The sequence below is a fragment of the Myotis lucifugus genome, unplaced genomic scaffold, assembly GCF_000147115.1.
Source record: "Myotis lucifugus unplaced genomic scaffold, Myoluc2.0 scaffold_5, whole genome shotgun sequence".
Taxonomy (NCBI): Eukaryota; Metazoa; Chordata; class Mammalia; order Chiroptera; family Vespertilionidae; genus Myotis; species Myotis lucifugus.
In genome coordinates, this window is record NW_005871053.1 from 10,362,409 (window position 1) to 10,377,193 (window position 14,785).

Below are 14,785 nucleotides of genomic sequence, written 5' to 3' on the forward strand. Positions count from 1 at the left end.
AAGTTCCAAAGGACTTGAAACACAAAATCAAATGTTTCTAACTTTGTGATTAAATCTCTCAGAGACAATGATAAAACCAAATCACTTTCATATACAGGGTGTCCCCCAAAAATGTATGAACACTTTATCAGCTGATAGCTCAATTTTGAAAACAAAATGTATTTTAATAAACACTATCTTTATAACTATTCAGTGTGTATACACATTTTAGGGGAATAACCTATAGTTTGCATGCAGATGGCACTGTGCTAAGTGCTGCATGTATAACTCAAAGTAGCTAAAAATTACTTGTATCTGAAATAAAAGAACATTAATATCCCTTAACTTCTCTTATGTTACATTTCCTTATCTTTTTGTCCATTTCTCACTATAAGGCTTCCCTTAAGATCTAAATAAAGAGCAATATCTAATAGTGGTTTGCCATTATAAGCACAAGTACATGTTTATTAAATCATAATGGGGCAACATAATGTTTTGATATTAGAGGTTTTTAAAAGAGAAAATTTATATGTATTCTTTAAATTACATACTTAACTTCATGCTTAGAAAAATAATTTTTCTAAGTAATTATTAGAAAGATTAGAAGAAAATAGTAATATTCCTCTCCATGTAATTATTTGTGATGAACTATAAAATTCTTTTTTAATGTAATATGTTATTTCCCTTTTCTAGTGACTTCAAGTATCAATAACTCCACTCAACAAGTTCAATAGTATCTTTCTTGGTTAAGACTACATTTAAAAAAAAATATATATATATATATATATATATATATCCTCAAATACTTTATGGAGATATGTTAAATAGTAATTATAGATACATAAATAAATACACTAACTTAGCCAATTCTGAAATAGAAGTTTCAGAAATAAAGAGTACATCTTAGGTGTGATGCTACCAAATTATCAGCCAGAAGCAAAATAAATCATCATAACTTCAAGTTTACAATGAGATAAAAATCTCTATCCCAATACTATATTCTTTCTGGGAAAAAAAAAATTTTTCTAAGCTGGATGACGAAAGGTTTATTAAGATCTCAAAGTTATCTGGCCCACCAACTTTATCTTGCAATAATAAATAAGGTAAACTACAAGAAGGAACAAAACTAAAAAAAGGAAGTTACTATTATTGAAAAAGGAAGAATGTTAATAGGGAAAAAAAGGGAATGGTAGTTTTATTTGATGACTACCATATTTTAACCCAATTAGTCTAGAAAAATCAAAGAATACAGTAATTGCACAAGGCAATCCCACAGCCTCCAACAAAATGACCCCTAAGAACAAATGAAAGCATGCATTCAGGGATTTAAAACACACACACACACACACACACACACACACACACACACACACACACTAAACAACTCATTGAATCTCAATTATCAGAAAAGAAAGACTCAATTCTAGAATTCATTTTTAAAGATGGGTTAAGAGTTCAATCAGCTTTGAAAATAACATAAGCTATTAATATTAAATGATATGCTTAATAATAACAGTGATTCAATCAGATTACCTTGCTACACAGTTCAGTATATAAAATAGCATAAATGAATTTATACTTCTTAGAACAGTGGTTCTCAACCTTCCTAATGCCGCAACCCTTTAATACAGTTCCTCAGGCTGTGGTGACCCCCAACCATAAAATTATTTTCGTTGCTACTTCATAACTGTAATTTTGCTACTGTTATGAATCGTAATGTAAATATCTGATATGCTATATGTGTTTTCCGATGGTTGCGACCCACAGGTTGAGAACCTCTGTCTTAGAAGCTTAGAGCAAAGACACCTATTGTCTTCTCTTAGAACCGACAGAGAAATATGGAGTAAACTGAAAAACAAATCTACACCAAGCACTCACTGATCATGTAAGTAATACTGAAAGGTTATGACTCTAATTCTCTAGGACAAAAAGCTAATTGAGAAGACCTTTCCCGCCAGCTTAGATTTTGGCCTTCCAGGGATATAAAATTAACACTGCTGATTTTTGGCCTGTGGAGAAACTACTAGAATATCCTTTTTTTATATATATAATATATTTTTATTAGAGGCCTGGTGCATGAGATTCCTGCACTGGGGTGGGGGAGGCCCTCAGCCCGGCCTGTGCCCTCTCGCAGTCCGGGAGCCCTCAGGGGATGTCCGACTGATGGCTTAGGCCCGCTCCCGCCATTGCCACTGCGCTCGCCAGCTGTAGCCTGGCTTCTGGCTGAGCGGTGCCCCCCTGTGGGAGTGCACTGACTACCAGGGTGCAGCTCCTGCATTGAGCATCTGCCCACTGGTGGTCAGTGCACATCATAGCAACCGGTCATTCTGCTGTTCAGTCGATTTGCATATTAGTCTTTTATTATATAGGATTGATTTCAGAGAGGAAGGGAGAGGAAGAGAGAGATAGAAACATCAATGAGGAGAGGGAATCATTGACTGGCTGCCTCCTACATTCCCCCATACTGGGGACCGAGCTCGCAACCTGGGAATGTGCCCTTGACCGGAATCGAACCCAGGACCCTTGAGTCCACAGGCTGACGCTCTATCCACTGAGCAAAACCGGCTAAGGCTAGAATATTCTTAAAGCACAAAGGACTTGGGAATGTACCTAAATTTAGAATTAGAATTACATTTGAGTCAACCACTGAAAACTACACAGAAGTCTCAGAGATGAACAATGCTGCACCACCCAATTATTTTGCACCACCCAATTATTTTTCAAGTAAAAGAAAACCTCTGGCAAGAAGGGACTTTTCCAGAAACAAGACCTAGAAAGGTGGACAGTCAAGGCAAGTAAATGCAGGGAATGAAAGTGTTGGTAGAAGACAGTGATATGGAAGAGTGAGCTTCTAAGATAATCTGAGGTTGTAAGAATTTCTTCTAGGATTCTTACTATTCAAAAACAGCCCTTGTTACAATTATGCCCCCTTGTGGACACAAGTGCTCCGAGCCTGGAATATTAACATCTAAGTAACTTTTTCATACCTTACTCTTTTTTACCTGAAAGCTATTGCTTTAAACCTTAAATCTCTAGAAACTATTAATTTCTCCCTTTTCTCTGGCCCCTTCTCCTAATAATGAAGTTTATTCTCCACTAATCTCCCCTAAATGTTTCTGTTCTTTTATTCTCTATAATATAATTCAGAGCATCAGATAAATGCTTAAAAAGAAATAAAAATAAAATTTTACAGAATTAAAATACTATAAGAAACTTAAAATTAGACTAAAATTTGAAAAAAAAATGACTTGGTATACGGAAAGCATTCTATCAAAAAATCATATTTAAAATATTCAAAAGTTACAAGAGGAAGGGGAAAAAATGAAGCAATACCTATTTTGACCAACAAATTTCTTTTCTTTTTAATAAAAGAAAACCTAGATATCACATTTACTCTATCCAACTGATACAGACTCAGGCTACAGAGTAACTGACAATATGTTTTCATCTCTTTACAAGCTAGATAAAACAGTAGTTACATATACAAAAAGAGATTCACTTTATTTTTTCCATCATCAATGTTTAAGAACTCCACATTTGATACAATATGTCTTGAATGCTGTATCTAAAATTAACTTTCTTAAGACTTGCAACTTAAATTTAGTTTTTAAAAAAAGGCATAATGGAAATTTCCACTATGCTTTTTCCTAAATTTTAAACACTAAGATTTTGCTGTTGCTTTTAAAGCAGAATGGCTTTTACTTGGCCTTACCAGCTATAAAGACATATGACCTAATAACTGAACAAATATTTAAGTGTCTAGCCTGTGCTGGGCACCAGGAATAAAAATGTTATCTCTACTCTCAAGAACCTCTGACAGAAAGCAGTCAAATGACCAAATAAATAAGGATATACCAGTGAACAGAAGCTAAGAGTTTTTATTAGCTATATCTTTTACCAAAAAAAAGCAACACATGAATTCTCTTTGGTAGAATAAAAAAAAGAATAAAAAGTCCATTTTAAGAAAATAATAGAGTGACTTAAAAAAAAATAGATTTTCTTGAGTATCCTAGCAGTGCTTTATATTTTACAATAAAATATATTTAATAAATTTATTCTGTATTAAAAAGAAAAACAAGTATCCACCCTGGATCATGATACAACATGTGTTTTTTTTCCCTTATGGGTTAATGTCAAAAAATTTGACAACCACTGTCTACATCTGTATCCCGTAATCTTCAGGCCCAATTTTACATAAATACTGGAAAGATTTTTAGGCATTTGTCAGAGAACAAAGGTGGAAAACCACACAACTCATTTAATGAGACCAGTATAACCATTATAATAAAACCAGACAAGATACAGTAAAAGGAAAAAAAAATATATTAGTCTTCTGAGCTTAAATAAAGAATCTCTACATATAAAAGCCTAAGCGACCATTAGGACCGAACGACCAGAATGACCGGACGATCGGAATGACCGGACGACTGGTCACTATGACGCACACTGACCACCAGGGGGTAGATGCTCAATGCAGGAGCTGCCCCCAGGTGGTCAGTGCATTCCCACAGCCAACCTCCCGTGACTCCTCCCCCGGCTGGCCAACCTCCGCAGCTCCTCCCCCCCGGTCCCAATCGCCCTGATCGGAACCTCCTGCGGCCCCTCCCCGCAATGGGCGAACCTTCCGCGGCCCCTCCCACCCCCCCAGCCAGCTAACCTCCTGCGGCGCCTTCCCCCAGCCGGCCAACCTCTCACGGCCCCTTCCCCTGGCCGGCCAACCTCCCATGGTCCCTGCCCCCAGCTGGCCGACCTCAATCAGGACTGGGTGAGATGGCCCCGATCAGCTCCGATTGCCAGCCAGGCTGAGGGACCCCCCATTTGTGCACGAATTCGTGCACCGGGCCTCTAGTTCCTAAATAAAATACTAACAAATCTAGCAATGTATAAGAAAAATAGTATCTCAAAGCTAAGTTGGGTTTATTGCAGAATGTAAATATGCTTTTACATTAGAAAACATACCAATATAAATCATCATATATATTTAAAGGAAAACAAAGCATATTTTCATCTCAAAATATGAAGAGACCTATGAGGTTATGAAAATATTTTGGTGGTTTTAAAGAACATCCACAAATTCTATGTGAATGTGGGCTGGATTTAGTGACACTCTTGCAATGGACAGAATGTGGCAGCAATGATGCTGTGGGACTGCCAAGGGTATGCCATAAAAAGGATAGCTCTCTTTCCTGGCTCTCTTTCTCACCCAGATTGTTCACTTTGGGAGAGCCCAGATGACCTGCTGCAAAGATACTCAAACAGTTCTGTGGAGTGGCCCACAGGGGGAGGAACTCAGCCCTCCCTTGCCATCACCAACTTGCCAGCCATGGGATTGAGCCACCTTGAAAGCAAATCCTCTAGCCCCAGTCAACACCACAGGTGACTACAACTCTTAACATCTTGACTTCAACCCCATGAGAGTTCTGAGACAAAACCACTCAACTAAGCCACTATTAAATTCCTGGCTGACAAACTTAGAGATAATAAACGTTTATTATTGTTTTGTGTGTTTTTAAAAAAAACAAACCTGATAAAAGAATAGAAAACTTAAATAGAATATAATCATTAAAACCTGAAACAGCCCTAACCGGTTTGGCTCAGTGGATAGAGCGTCAGCCTGCGGACTGAAAGGTCCCAGGTTCGATTCCGGTCAAGGGCATGTACCTTGGTTGTAGGCATATCCCCAGTAGGAGGTGTGCAGGAGGCAGCTGATCGATGTTTCTCTCATCGATGTTTCTAACTCTGTATCCCTCTCCCTTCCTCTCTGTAAAAAATCAATAAAATATATTTTAATAAAAACAAAAAACCTGAAACAGTGCAAAAAACAAAACAAAAAAACTCCTGTTGTCCACCATCCCTGGGGAAAAAAGTTATAATCCCAGGCAGCTTTACAGTTCAATTTTTCAAGTTTTTAAGGAACAGGTAATATCTATCCTTTACAAGTTGTTCTACGAAACAGCAAAAGGGAAAGCTGTCCAATTTATTTTAAATGAGAATGGCCACTTAGTATGGACAGTACAAGAATATTACAGCAAAGTCCTAAAATACACACACACACACACCCTTATCTGCCATACCTTGGAAGTGACTATTAGTGATTAAAGTGAAAAGTTAAGCATGTCTCATGCTTTTCTAACATAAAATGCAGTTAGAGTAACCACATAGCCCTATTTACGGAGGGAAAGCTCCCCTTTATAGAAGAATGAGACACACAGTATAATGCCATGTATGTATAAAAAAACATACACACATAGATATATGAAAATTTGAAAAATGTAAACACATGTAGGACAGATCAAAAGGATGTATGTGAAAAATGCAAAAGTACTTAATGCGAGACGGAAGAAGAATGAAATTGGAGATGGGGTATAAGGGAGAAACAAACACACATATGCATACAACTAAAGAATGATCTTTCAAGAACTGATGATGGAGGTGGGCAATAAATTAATAAATATGTGCAGGTGAATGCAGTGAAATGGATATCTTACAAAGAACAGAAAAGGGAAAAAAATCCTTGAAAGCAAATCCTCTAGCCCCAGTCAACACCTCAGGTGACTACAACTCTAAGATAATCTAAGGTTGTAAGAATTTCTTCCAGGATTCTTACTACTCAAAAACAGCCCTTGTTACAATTATGCTCCCTTGTGGACACAAGTGCTCCAAACCTGGAATATTAACATCTAAACAAAAACCAAAGGCTCAGAAAAAAAAATGATCATTCAAAGACTAAGCAGCTAACAAGCAACTTGGTATTTTTTAAACAAGAAAAGAGTGTTCTGATTTATTTACTTTTAAAACCATAATATGCAACATAAGTTTATTAAACATTAACGTATTTCAATCTTCACACTCTACAATAAGGAAAAGGCAAATGAGCTGAAAGAAATAACAATGAAGCAGACCATGAGAGAAACCAGCTTTTTCATCTTCAAACCTTTTAGAAATATCAGCTCTAAGGACTATTTTGTTGTAGTTTTGCAACAGGTATACAGCAGTTACTATCTCTGGTATTTGTTCCCTGGACTAGATGAAATCAGCCCACAAGCTAACCCTGAAATTTTAGGTCCCTAAAGGACAATGACCATGTCAAACTAAAATGCCATGTAAAAGCACCCAGCTCAAAATTATTTTAAGTAAGCACTAATGCTTTCTGATATGTAACTATAGATTATCCTCAGTACCTCTTCTATTTCTGCTTTTGGTCTAGCACTGCTATCAAAATGAGTAACACAGAAAAAGAATGAGACTAAGTCAAAAGAATGTACCAATATTATTTTCCTTATTACCATTGAGAGCAGAAGGCTATAAGCTTCTCCTTCCACTCCTATACTTGTGAATACTAATATACCTTTAGAATTTTGATTGATTACCTACACCTCTGTCTAACCTACAGCAAAGAATGTAGAATTAAAATCAGGAATCACAGTCATCTTTAAGGTTAATACAGTATGGCACAGAAAACTTGATCAACAAATATTTGTTGAAATAAACTACTGATTTAACGAGGAAAGTTAATTGGTGGTTCATGTATGTTAATAAACATAATTAACCTTGCAGCTCTCTTGAACAAACAAAAGAACCATGTATTAGCACATCTGAAAAAAGACAATTCAAAATAAAAAATAAGATCAATAATTTTTAAGATATACGAATAAGAAAAATATGCAAAATATATTGTCAACTCACTCATCTCAAGTACATCTGAGCTGAACGGAATATATGTCTCTCATAAATGGATATATTCTTATTCTTACCAATGGGGGATTCTGGAGGTAGCCCCATGCTTTGAAGCAATGCTTCAGCTTCTCTTCTTTTTTTCTCAAGATCTGATTCTTCTTGCACAGGAGCAACTGCTTCCTTCTTCTGATCAGTCTAAAATTTTTAAGTTAAAAACTTAAGTTTACATATGGTACACAACATTTGCAAAAAATGTATTTCGAATAGACATTATACTAAGTGAAAATCATTCTCAACAGAGTTCTAGTAAGTAATCTCCAAATGATATGTACTAACTTGATTCACTTTTATATATAATCAAAGAGCTCCCACAAAAATTTTCCTAATAGGTAAATTCTAATTATCTACAATATTAAATTGTTATCCACAGTTAGGAATTGTGAAACTCTCCCCCAGTGGCACAAAAGCTTAGACATAAATATTACAATGCTATGAAAAAAAAAAAAAGATGGAGTTCTTTAAAAGGTAACTAATTTTAACTAAACAATTTGATTTGTTGAAAACAGTAGGGTACCTCAAACTTCTGTATGAAGTATTCATTGTATTTATGCAACTTTATGTAAGGATGTTTGTAAAAAATGCATCTGTAAAAAAGCTCTACAATTTTTTTTTTTTAACTATAGCTATTATCCTATATAATAAAAGCCCAGCAATCGAAAGGCAGAACGACCGGTCGACCAGTTGCTATGACACGCATTGACCACCCAGAGGCAGATGCTCAACACAGGAGCTGCCCCCCATGGTGGTCAGTGTGCTCCCACAATAGGAGCGCCGCTTGGCTGACCTGGATGAGCGGCGCTCCCACAGCAGGAGCAGCCGCTCAGAAGGTGGGTCCACAGCGGCTCAGCTGACCAGGATGAGTGGCTGCTCCTGTTGTAGCCGCTTGGCTAACTGGGATGAGCGGCGCTCCCCCAGCAGGCCAATCCCCGCACCAGTGCACGAATCCTGTGCACCAGGCCTCTAGTTCATCATAAAAATATGGCTGGGTTTGGTAAAATTCACTTTTGCATAGTTCAAAACATTTTTTAAATTAAGTTCTTGTCAACTTTTATTTTAGACATTTATAATTTTAGCAAAATCTTCCAGTTAAACCAGAGAAACCTCAATACTCTCAGATCATCCAAAACATTTCAAGTGAAATTTAAGCCTTCTGGGGAAAGTTCTATATATACAGTATTGTCTCCTTATCCATGGTTTTACTTTCCATGCTCTCAGTTACCTGTGGTTAACCTTGGTCTGAAAATATTAAATGGAAAATTCTAGAAATGAATAATTCGTACATTTTACATTGCATGCCATTCTGAATAGCATGATAAAATTTTGCTCTGAAGCTCTCCTTTCAGCCTGGGATGTGAATCATCCCTTTTTTCCAGTGTACAGTGGGGCCTTGACTTACGAGTGTCCCGACTAACGAGTTTTTCGAGATACGAGCCGTCTCTCGGCCGATTTTTTGCTTTGAGTTGCGAGCTAAAATTCGGGTTACGAGCCAGCTTCAGATACCCCACCGCTAGTTGGCGCAGCGAACATCACAGTGAACGCCACAACATCAGTCCAGCATCACGTGTCTCACTCGTTCACTTTTGATTTGACATACGAGTAATTTGAGTTACGAGCTCCGTCACGGAACGAATTAAACTCGTAAGTCAAGGCCCCACTGTATATGCTAATCGCTTGTAAGTCACTTAGTAACAGTCTTGGTGATCAGATCGACTATCATGGTGTTGAAATGCTTGTGTTTAAGAAACCCTTATTTCATTTAATAACTAGAGGCCCGGTGCATAAATTCGTGCACAGGTGGGGTCCCAAGGGGGATGGGGGGGTGGGCCGGGATGCGATCGGCCCTCTGAGCGGGTGGTGGGACACCATTTCTGGCCTGGGATCCAGATCCGTCCTGCTGATGTTCACACTGGTTGTCGGGAGCCACCTGGCAGCCACTTTTATATTGTTTCTTCCTTGCGGAGCATCTAGGGAAGGGAAGCGGCCGCGGTGCCCGAGGCCGACTTCCAGGAGGCCAGCGGCGCTGTCGGGATCATACCGGCGGCACTGGTCCGTCAGTGCCTGGCCCATTCTCTGGAGATTGGACCTGCAGTAGTACTGAGGGAGTGAGTGGCTGCTGCCAGGCTGGTGGGTTGCCAGGACAGATGTGTCAGCTGAGTGGCGCTCCCACTGTGGGAGTGCACTGACCACCAGGGGGCAGCTCCTGCATTGAGCATCTGCCCTGGGTGATCAGTGCGCATCATAGTGACTGGTCATTCCGGTTGTTGGTCGTAATGGTTGCTTAGGCTTTTATATATATAGATAGATGTCCCTAACCAGCCCTGGTTGGTTTGGCTCAGTGGCTAGAGCAGCGGTGGGCAAACTACGGCCCGCGGGCCGGATCCGGCCGTTTGAAATGAATAAAACTAAAAAAAAAAAAGACTGTACCCTTTTATGTAATGATGTTTACTTTGAATTTATATTAGTTCACACAAACACTCCATCCATGCTATTGTTCCGGCCCTCCGGTTCAGTTTAAGAACCCATTGTGGCCCTCGAGTCAAAAAGTTTGCCCACCCCTGGGCTAGAGCATCATCCTGTGCACTAAAGGGTCCCAGGTTTGATTCAGGTGTAAGGCATGTCCCTCGGTTGCAAGCTCAATCCTCAGCCCTGGTTGGGGGCACATGCAGGGGGCAACCAATTGATGTTTCTCTCTCACATCAATGTTTCTCTCGCTCTGTCTCTCCCCGTCCCTTTCACTCTCTCTAAAAATCAATGGAAAAAAATATCCTTGGGTGAGGATTAACAACAACAAAATAATAATAATGTCCCAAACCACATTAATGACACTGGCATTTCAGATATGCCAAAGAGAAGCCATAAAATGCATCCTTTTAGTGAAAAGGTGAAAGTTCTTGACTTAATAAAGAAAAACAATTGTATGCTGAGGTTGCTAAATTCTATTCTATGGTAAGAATGAATACTCTATCTGTGAAATTGTAAAAAAGGAAAAAGAAATCTGTGCTAGTTTGTTGAGAGAACACATTCACATAACTTTTATTACAGTATATTATTATAATTGCTCTATTTTATCACAGTTTTGGGCTGCATTGTTTCAGTCAACAATAAACCAGATATACAATGGTGGTCCCATAAGATTATAATGGAGCTGAAAAATTGCTACCTCCTAGGGATGTCATAGTGGAATGCATTAAGCACGTGTTTGTGCTGATGCTGGTGTAAACAAACCTACTGTGCTTTCAGTCAGATGAAAGTACAGCACATATAATTATGTATAGTACATAACATTTGATAATAATAATAAATGACTATGTTAATGGTTTAAGTATTTACTATATTTTTTATCATTATTTTAGAGTGTACTATTTCTATTATAAAAAACGAGTTCACGGTAAAACAGCATGCATGTTACCCTGGCAGGAGCCCTCATATATCTGTTTACCATGTATTTACACATATGTACTATGCAGACTTGATGTTGTTTTGTTTTGTACAGTAACATGCTTGTGGCCTAGGAGTAATAGGCTGTACCATACAGCCAAGGTGGGTAATAGGCTATACCAGTGGTCGGCAAACTGCGGCTCTTTGGCCCCTTGAGTGTGGCTCTTCCACAAAATACCAACTTCTGCACATGGGCCACGGAGTTTCAATCGCACTGTACGTGCGCACCCGCACGTGGTATTTTGTGGAAGAGCCACACTCCAGGGGCCAAAGAGCCGCATGTGGTTCGCGAGCCGCAGTTTGCCAACCACTGGGCTATACCATCTAGGTTTGTGTAAGTAACTATGATATTTGCACAAGGATGAAATTGTCTACTGACAAATTTCTCAGAACATATTCCCATCACTAAGTGGTGCCTGACTGTATTATTGTTGTTAATCTCTTACTATGCCTAATTTCTAAATTAAACTTTATCATAGGTCCGTATGTATATGAAAAGACATAGTATTTATAGGGTTTGGTATTATCTGAAGTTTCAGGCATCCACTGGGTGTCTTGGAACCTTATCCCTTGAAGAAGAAAAAGCTACTGTGTACCTCAAATGCCTATTTCGACTAGATAGCTATTACTCATAAAATTGTCTGCAGTGAATTTTGTTAGTCATAATATTCTATGATGCCATTTTAACTTTAAAAATTCATCAGAAAATTTCGTCAAAATAGTCAAACAGGCTATATTATCAAGTTGACACTTTACCTATATACGTATAACATATTGTAGACTCATTGTTTAATATTATCATTTGTAATGTTTTAAAATTTTTAAATTAAATATATAAATCATGTAACAGATAGCCCTTAGAGGCCACTTATGACCATCCTTAGAAAACAAAAACCAAATTTGCTGTCAGCACTAAGAGGCTTAAAGTTATAGATACGACTTTGTAATGGCTCTGCCAGCCTGACTCATGCTTCTACCAGATAGCTTTTAATGAAATAACTAAAAGCTCCAACTCACTTATAATAATGTATCACAGAAAGGTTCAGAGAACACTAGAAAATTCTTTAGTTATAGGCCTTCACAGCATCATTGCAATGCGACATATAAATCGTATCATTGTTTTTTTTACTAATACTTTTATTTTTCCCCTAAGAGATTCCTGTAAGTCTTGACTATTTTTTAGGCTATCACATTGAAAAACTTGGTACAAATGCCACAGGACAAATTACCTTACACTGGCCATTTAAAACATATCTGTGGTGAAAACATACAAATTTATCTAAAGAGCTTTCATCAAGATAAATGTACAGTACATTTCAATAAAGGAGCAAGTAAAATATCTCCAGCTCAGGGTCAATGTATATTTGTAGTACATGATTAAATGGTGATGCCAAAAATCAGAAGACATAAGTACCTGGTCCACCTTTATCAAACCCATAACTCGGTAAAAATATTTCAACGACTACTCATGATAAAAGAGATAAAAACAAGTCCCCTAACCTGGTGGTTGGCAAACTGCGGCTCTTTGGCCCCTTGAGTGTGGCTCTTCCACAAAATACTACGTGCGGGTGCGCATATACAGTGCAACTGAAACTCCGTGGCCCACGCGCAGAAGTCGGTATTTTGTGGAAGAGCCACACTCAAGGGGCCAAAGAGCCGCATGTGGCTCGTGAGCCGCAATTTGCCGACCACTGCCCTAACCAATTAAATATTCTATTATATATTTCTCTTTGTCGTTAATACTATCTTGACATATTATTAGCAGTTCAGGCTAGTAAAATTTTCAGGTAAATAGGTTCAAAATCGAAACTACGTTATGATATACTGTAGATGCCATGTTTTATGAGCTGATACCCCTTACTTTATATAATAAACACCAGTGGCCCGGTACATGAAATTCATGCACGGGGGAGGGGGTGTTCCTCAGCCTGGCCTGCACCCTCTCCAATCTGGGACCCCTCGAAGGATGTCCTACTGCCGGTTTACAGGGATCGGGCCTAAACCAGCAGTTGGACATCACTCTCGCAATCCGGGACTGCTGGCTCCTAACCGCTCACCTGCCTACCCGCCTGCCTACCCGCCTGCCTGATTGCCCCTAACCACTCTGCCTGCCGGCCTGCTCGCCCCCAATTGCTCCCCACCGCCAGCCTGCTCACCCCCAACTTGCCCCCCCGCCCCGTGGCCTGCTCGCCCCCACCTTCCCTCCTCACTGGCCTGCTCGCCCCCAAATGCCCCCCTGCTGGCCTGGGCACTCCAGACTGCACCCCGCTGTCGTGATCACTTCCACTGACGCCCCACTGATGGCCTGCTTGCCCCCAACTGGCCCCCCTGCTGGTCTGCTTACCCTCAACGGCCTCGCCCCCCACCAGCCTGATCACCCACAACTGCCCTCCCCTCCTGGCCTCTAACCGCCTCTACCTTGACCCCGCCCCCATGGCTTTGTCCAGAAGAATGTCCAGAAGGTCTCCTGGAAGGTCTCCCCGTATAATTAGCATATTACCCTTTTATTAGTATAGATATTCTTAGAAAACTAAATATGTAAATAGAACTTTTATAAATTAAACCCTAGAAATGCATCATTCTACGTGAAATATTTTTACTTAGTAAAAAAAATCATATTTTAATTGACCACTTTTGATCAGTTGTATCATGCCCGGTACTATCCGCGGTTTCAGGCATCCACTGGGGGTCTTGGACCCCACAGATAAGAAGAGACTACTGTACATCTCAAATTCCTACACTGACTAGATAATTATTACTCATGCAACTATCTGCAATGAATTTTGTTAGTCAGACCTGTTTCTTTAAAGTCAGATTCACCTATAGTGTCATATTTTGCAGTCACAACTGCTGGACTTTTTAAAAAAACTATTCTGAAAGCTTTACATAAAGGTGTAAGTACTTGAAATAAAATCCAATTATTTTATATTAAGTTTATTTTCAAAAATCAGACATACTTCCTTCTTTTTCCTTTCTTCTTCTTTTCTCTTCTTTTCCTCTCTGATTTGGGCCAACCGCTGCTTCTTACGTTCCAGCTCTGCCTTTAGTTCACTTTTGTCCGACATGTTTGTGACCTGAAGAAGCATGTAATCATAAACAATCGTCATTACATTGGTAAAAGCAGCACTCTTTTCAAAAATGTGCCTTCAACAAGTGTCTCAAGAGGCCGTGTAGTTCAATGCTATCTAAAGAGAACATGTAAACTCTAATTTTAAAACATTGGAAGCATATACATTACTAAGACTTGAAAAACATTATGAACAAACGTACATAAGGAATATTATTCAGCGTTAAGCACAGTAGCTAGCACACTGCTCTTTAATGTTCACAGGCTCAAATATAACACAATACCTGGCTCTTAAAACAGAGGACGTGGATTGGCATGAAGAAGCTTAACAGGCTAAAACCATACAGATCAAATCTATTACCAGAGTTTTCATTCATTCCTAGGAATTTGATAAAAACACCGTGTGGTCACACACAACGTTCCTGTAAATTCTACAAGTGCAATGTCATCGTAGTATTTTGGACAAGCAAAACACAACATCACCCTCATTTGCTATCGAATATACTTAGTTGCAGTAAATGGACGCTTAGTCAAAGCCGGAACAAAGTCCAGCCGCTTAACTAC

The 14,785-nt window shown here is 39.0% G+C and overlaps 1 protein-coding gene across 8 annotated transcripts in view; it reads right to left on the reverse strand.

Annotated features, from left to right (window-relative positions):
* Positions 1 to 14,785, reverse strand: part of DYNC1I2 (dynein cytoplasmic 1 intermediate chain 2) — a 50,423-nt gene that overhangs the window by 34,830 nt on the left and 808 nt on the right. For 5 of the 8 annotated variants that reach the window (XM_023744926.1, XM_023744922.1, XM_023744908.1 and 2 more), the window contains exons 2-3: positions 14,112 to 14,339; positions 7,734 to 7,851 (exon numbers count right to left, since the gene is read on the reverse strand). In XM_023744926.1, coding sequence (XP_023600694.1) covers positions 7,734 to 7,851; positions 14,112 to 14,261 — 268 coding nt within the window. In that variant the 5' untranslated portion in view covers positions 14,262 to 14,339. The remainder of the gene's footprint in view (positions 1 to 7,733; positions 7,852 to 14,111; positions 14,340 to 14,785) is intronic. The other 3 variants (XM_014468256.2, XM_006083144.3, XM_006083141.3) reach the window with 1 other exon arrangement.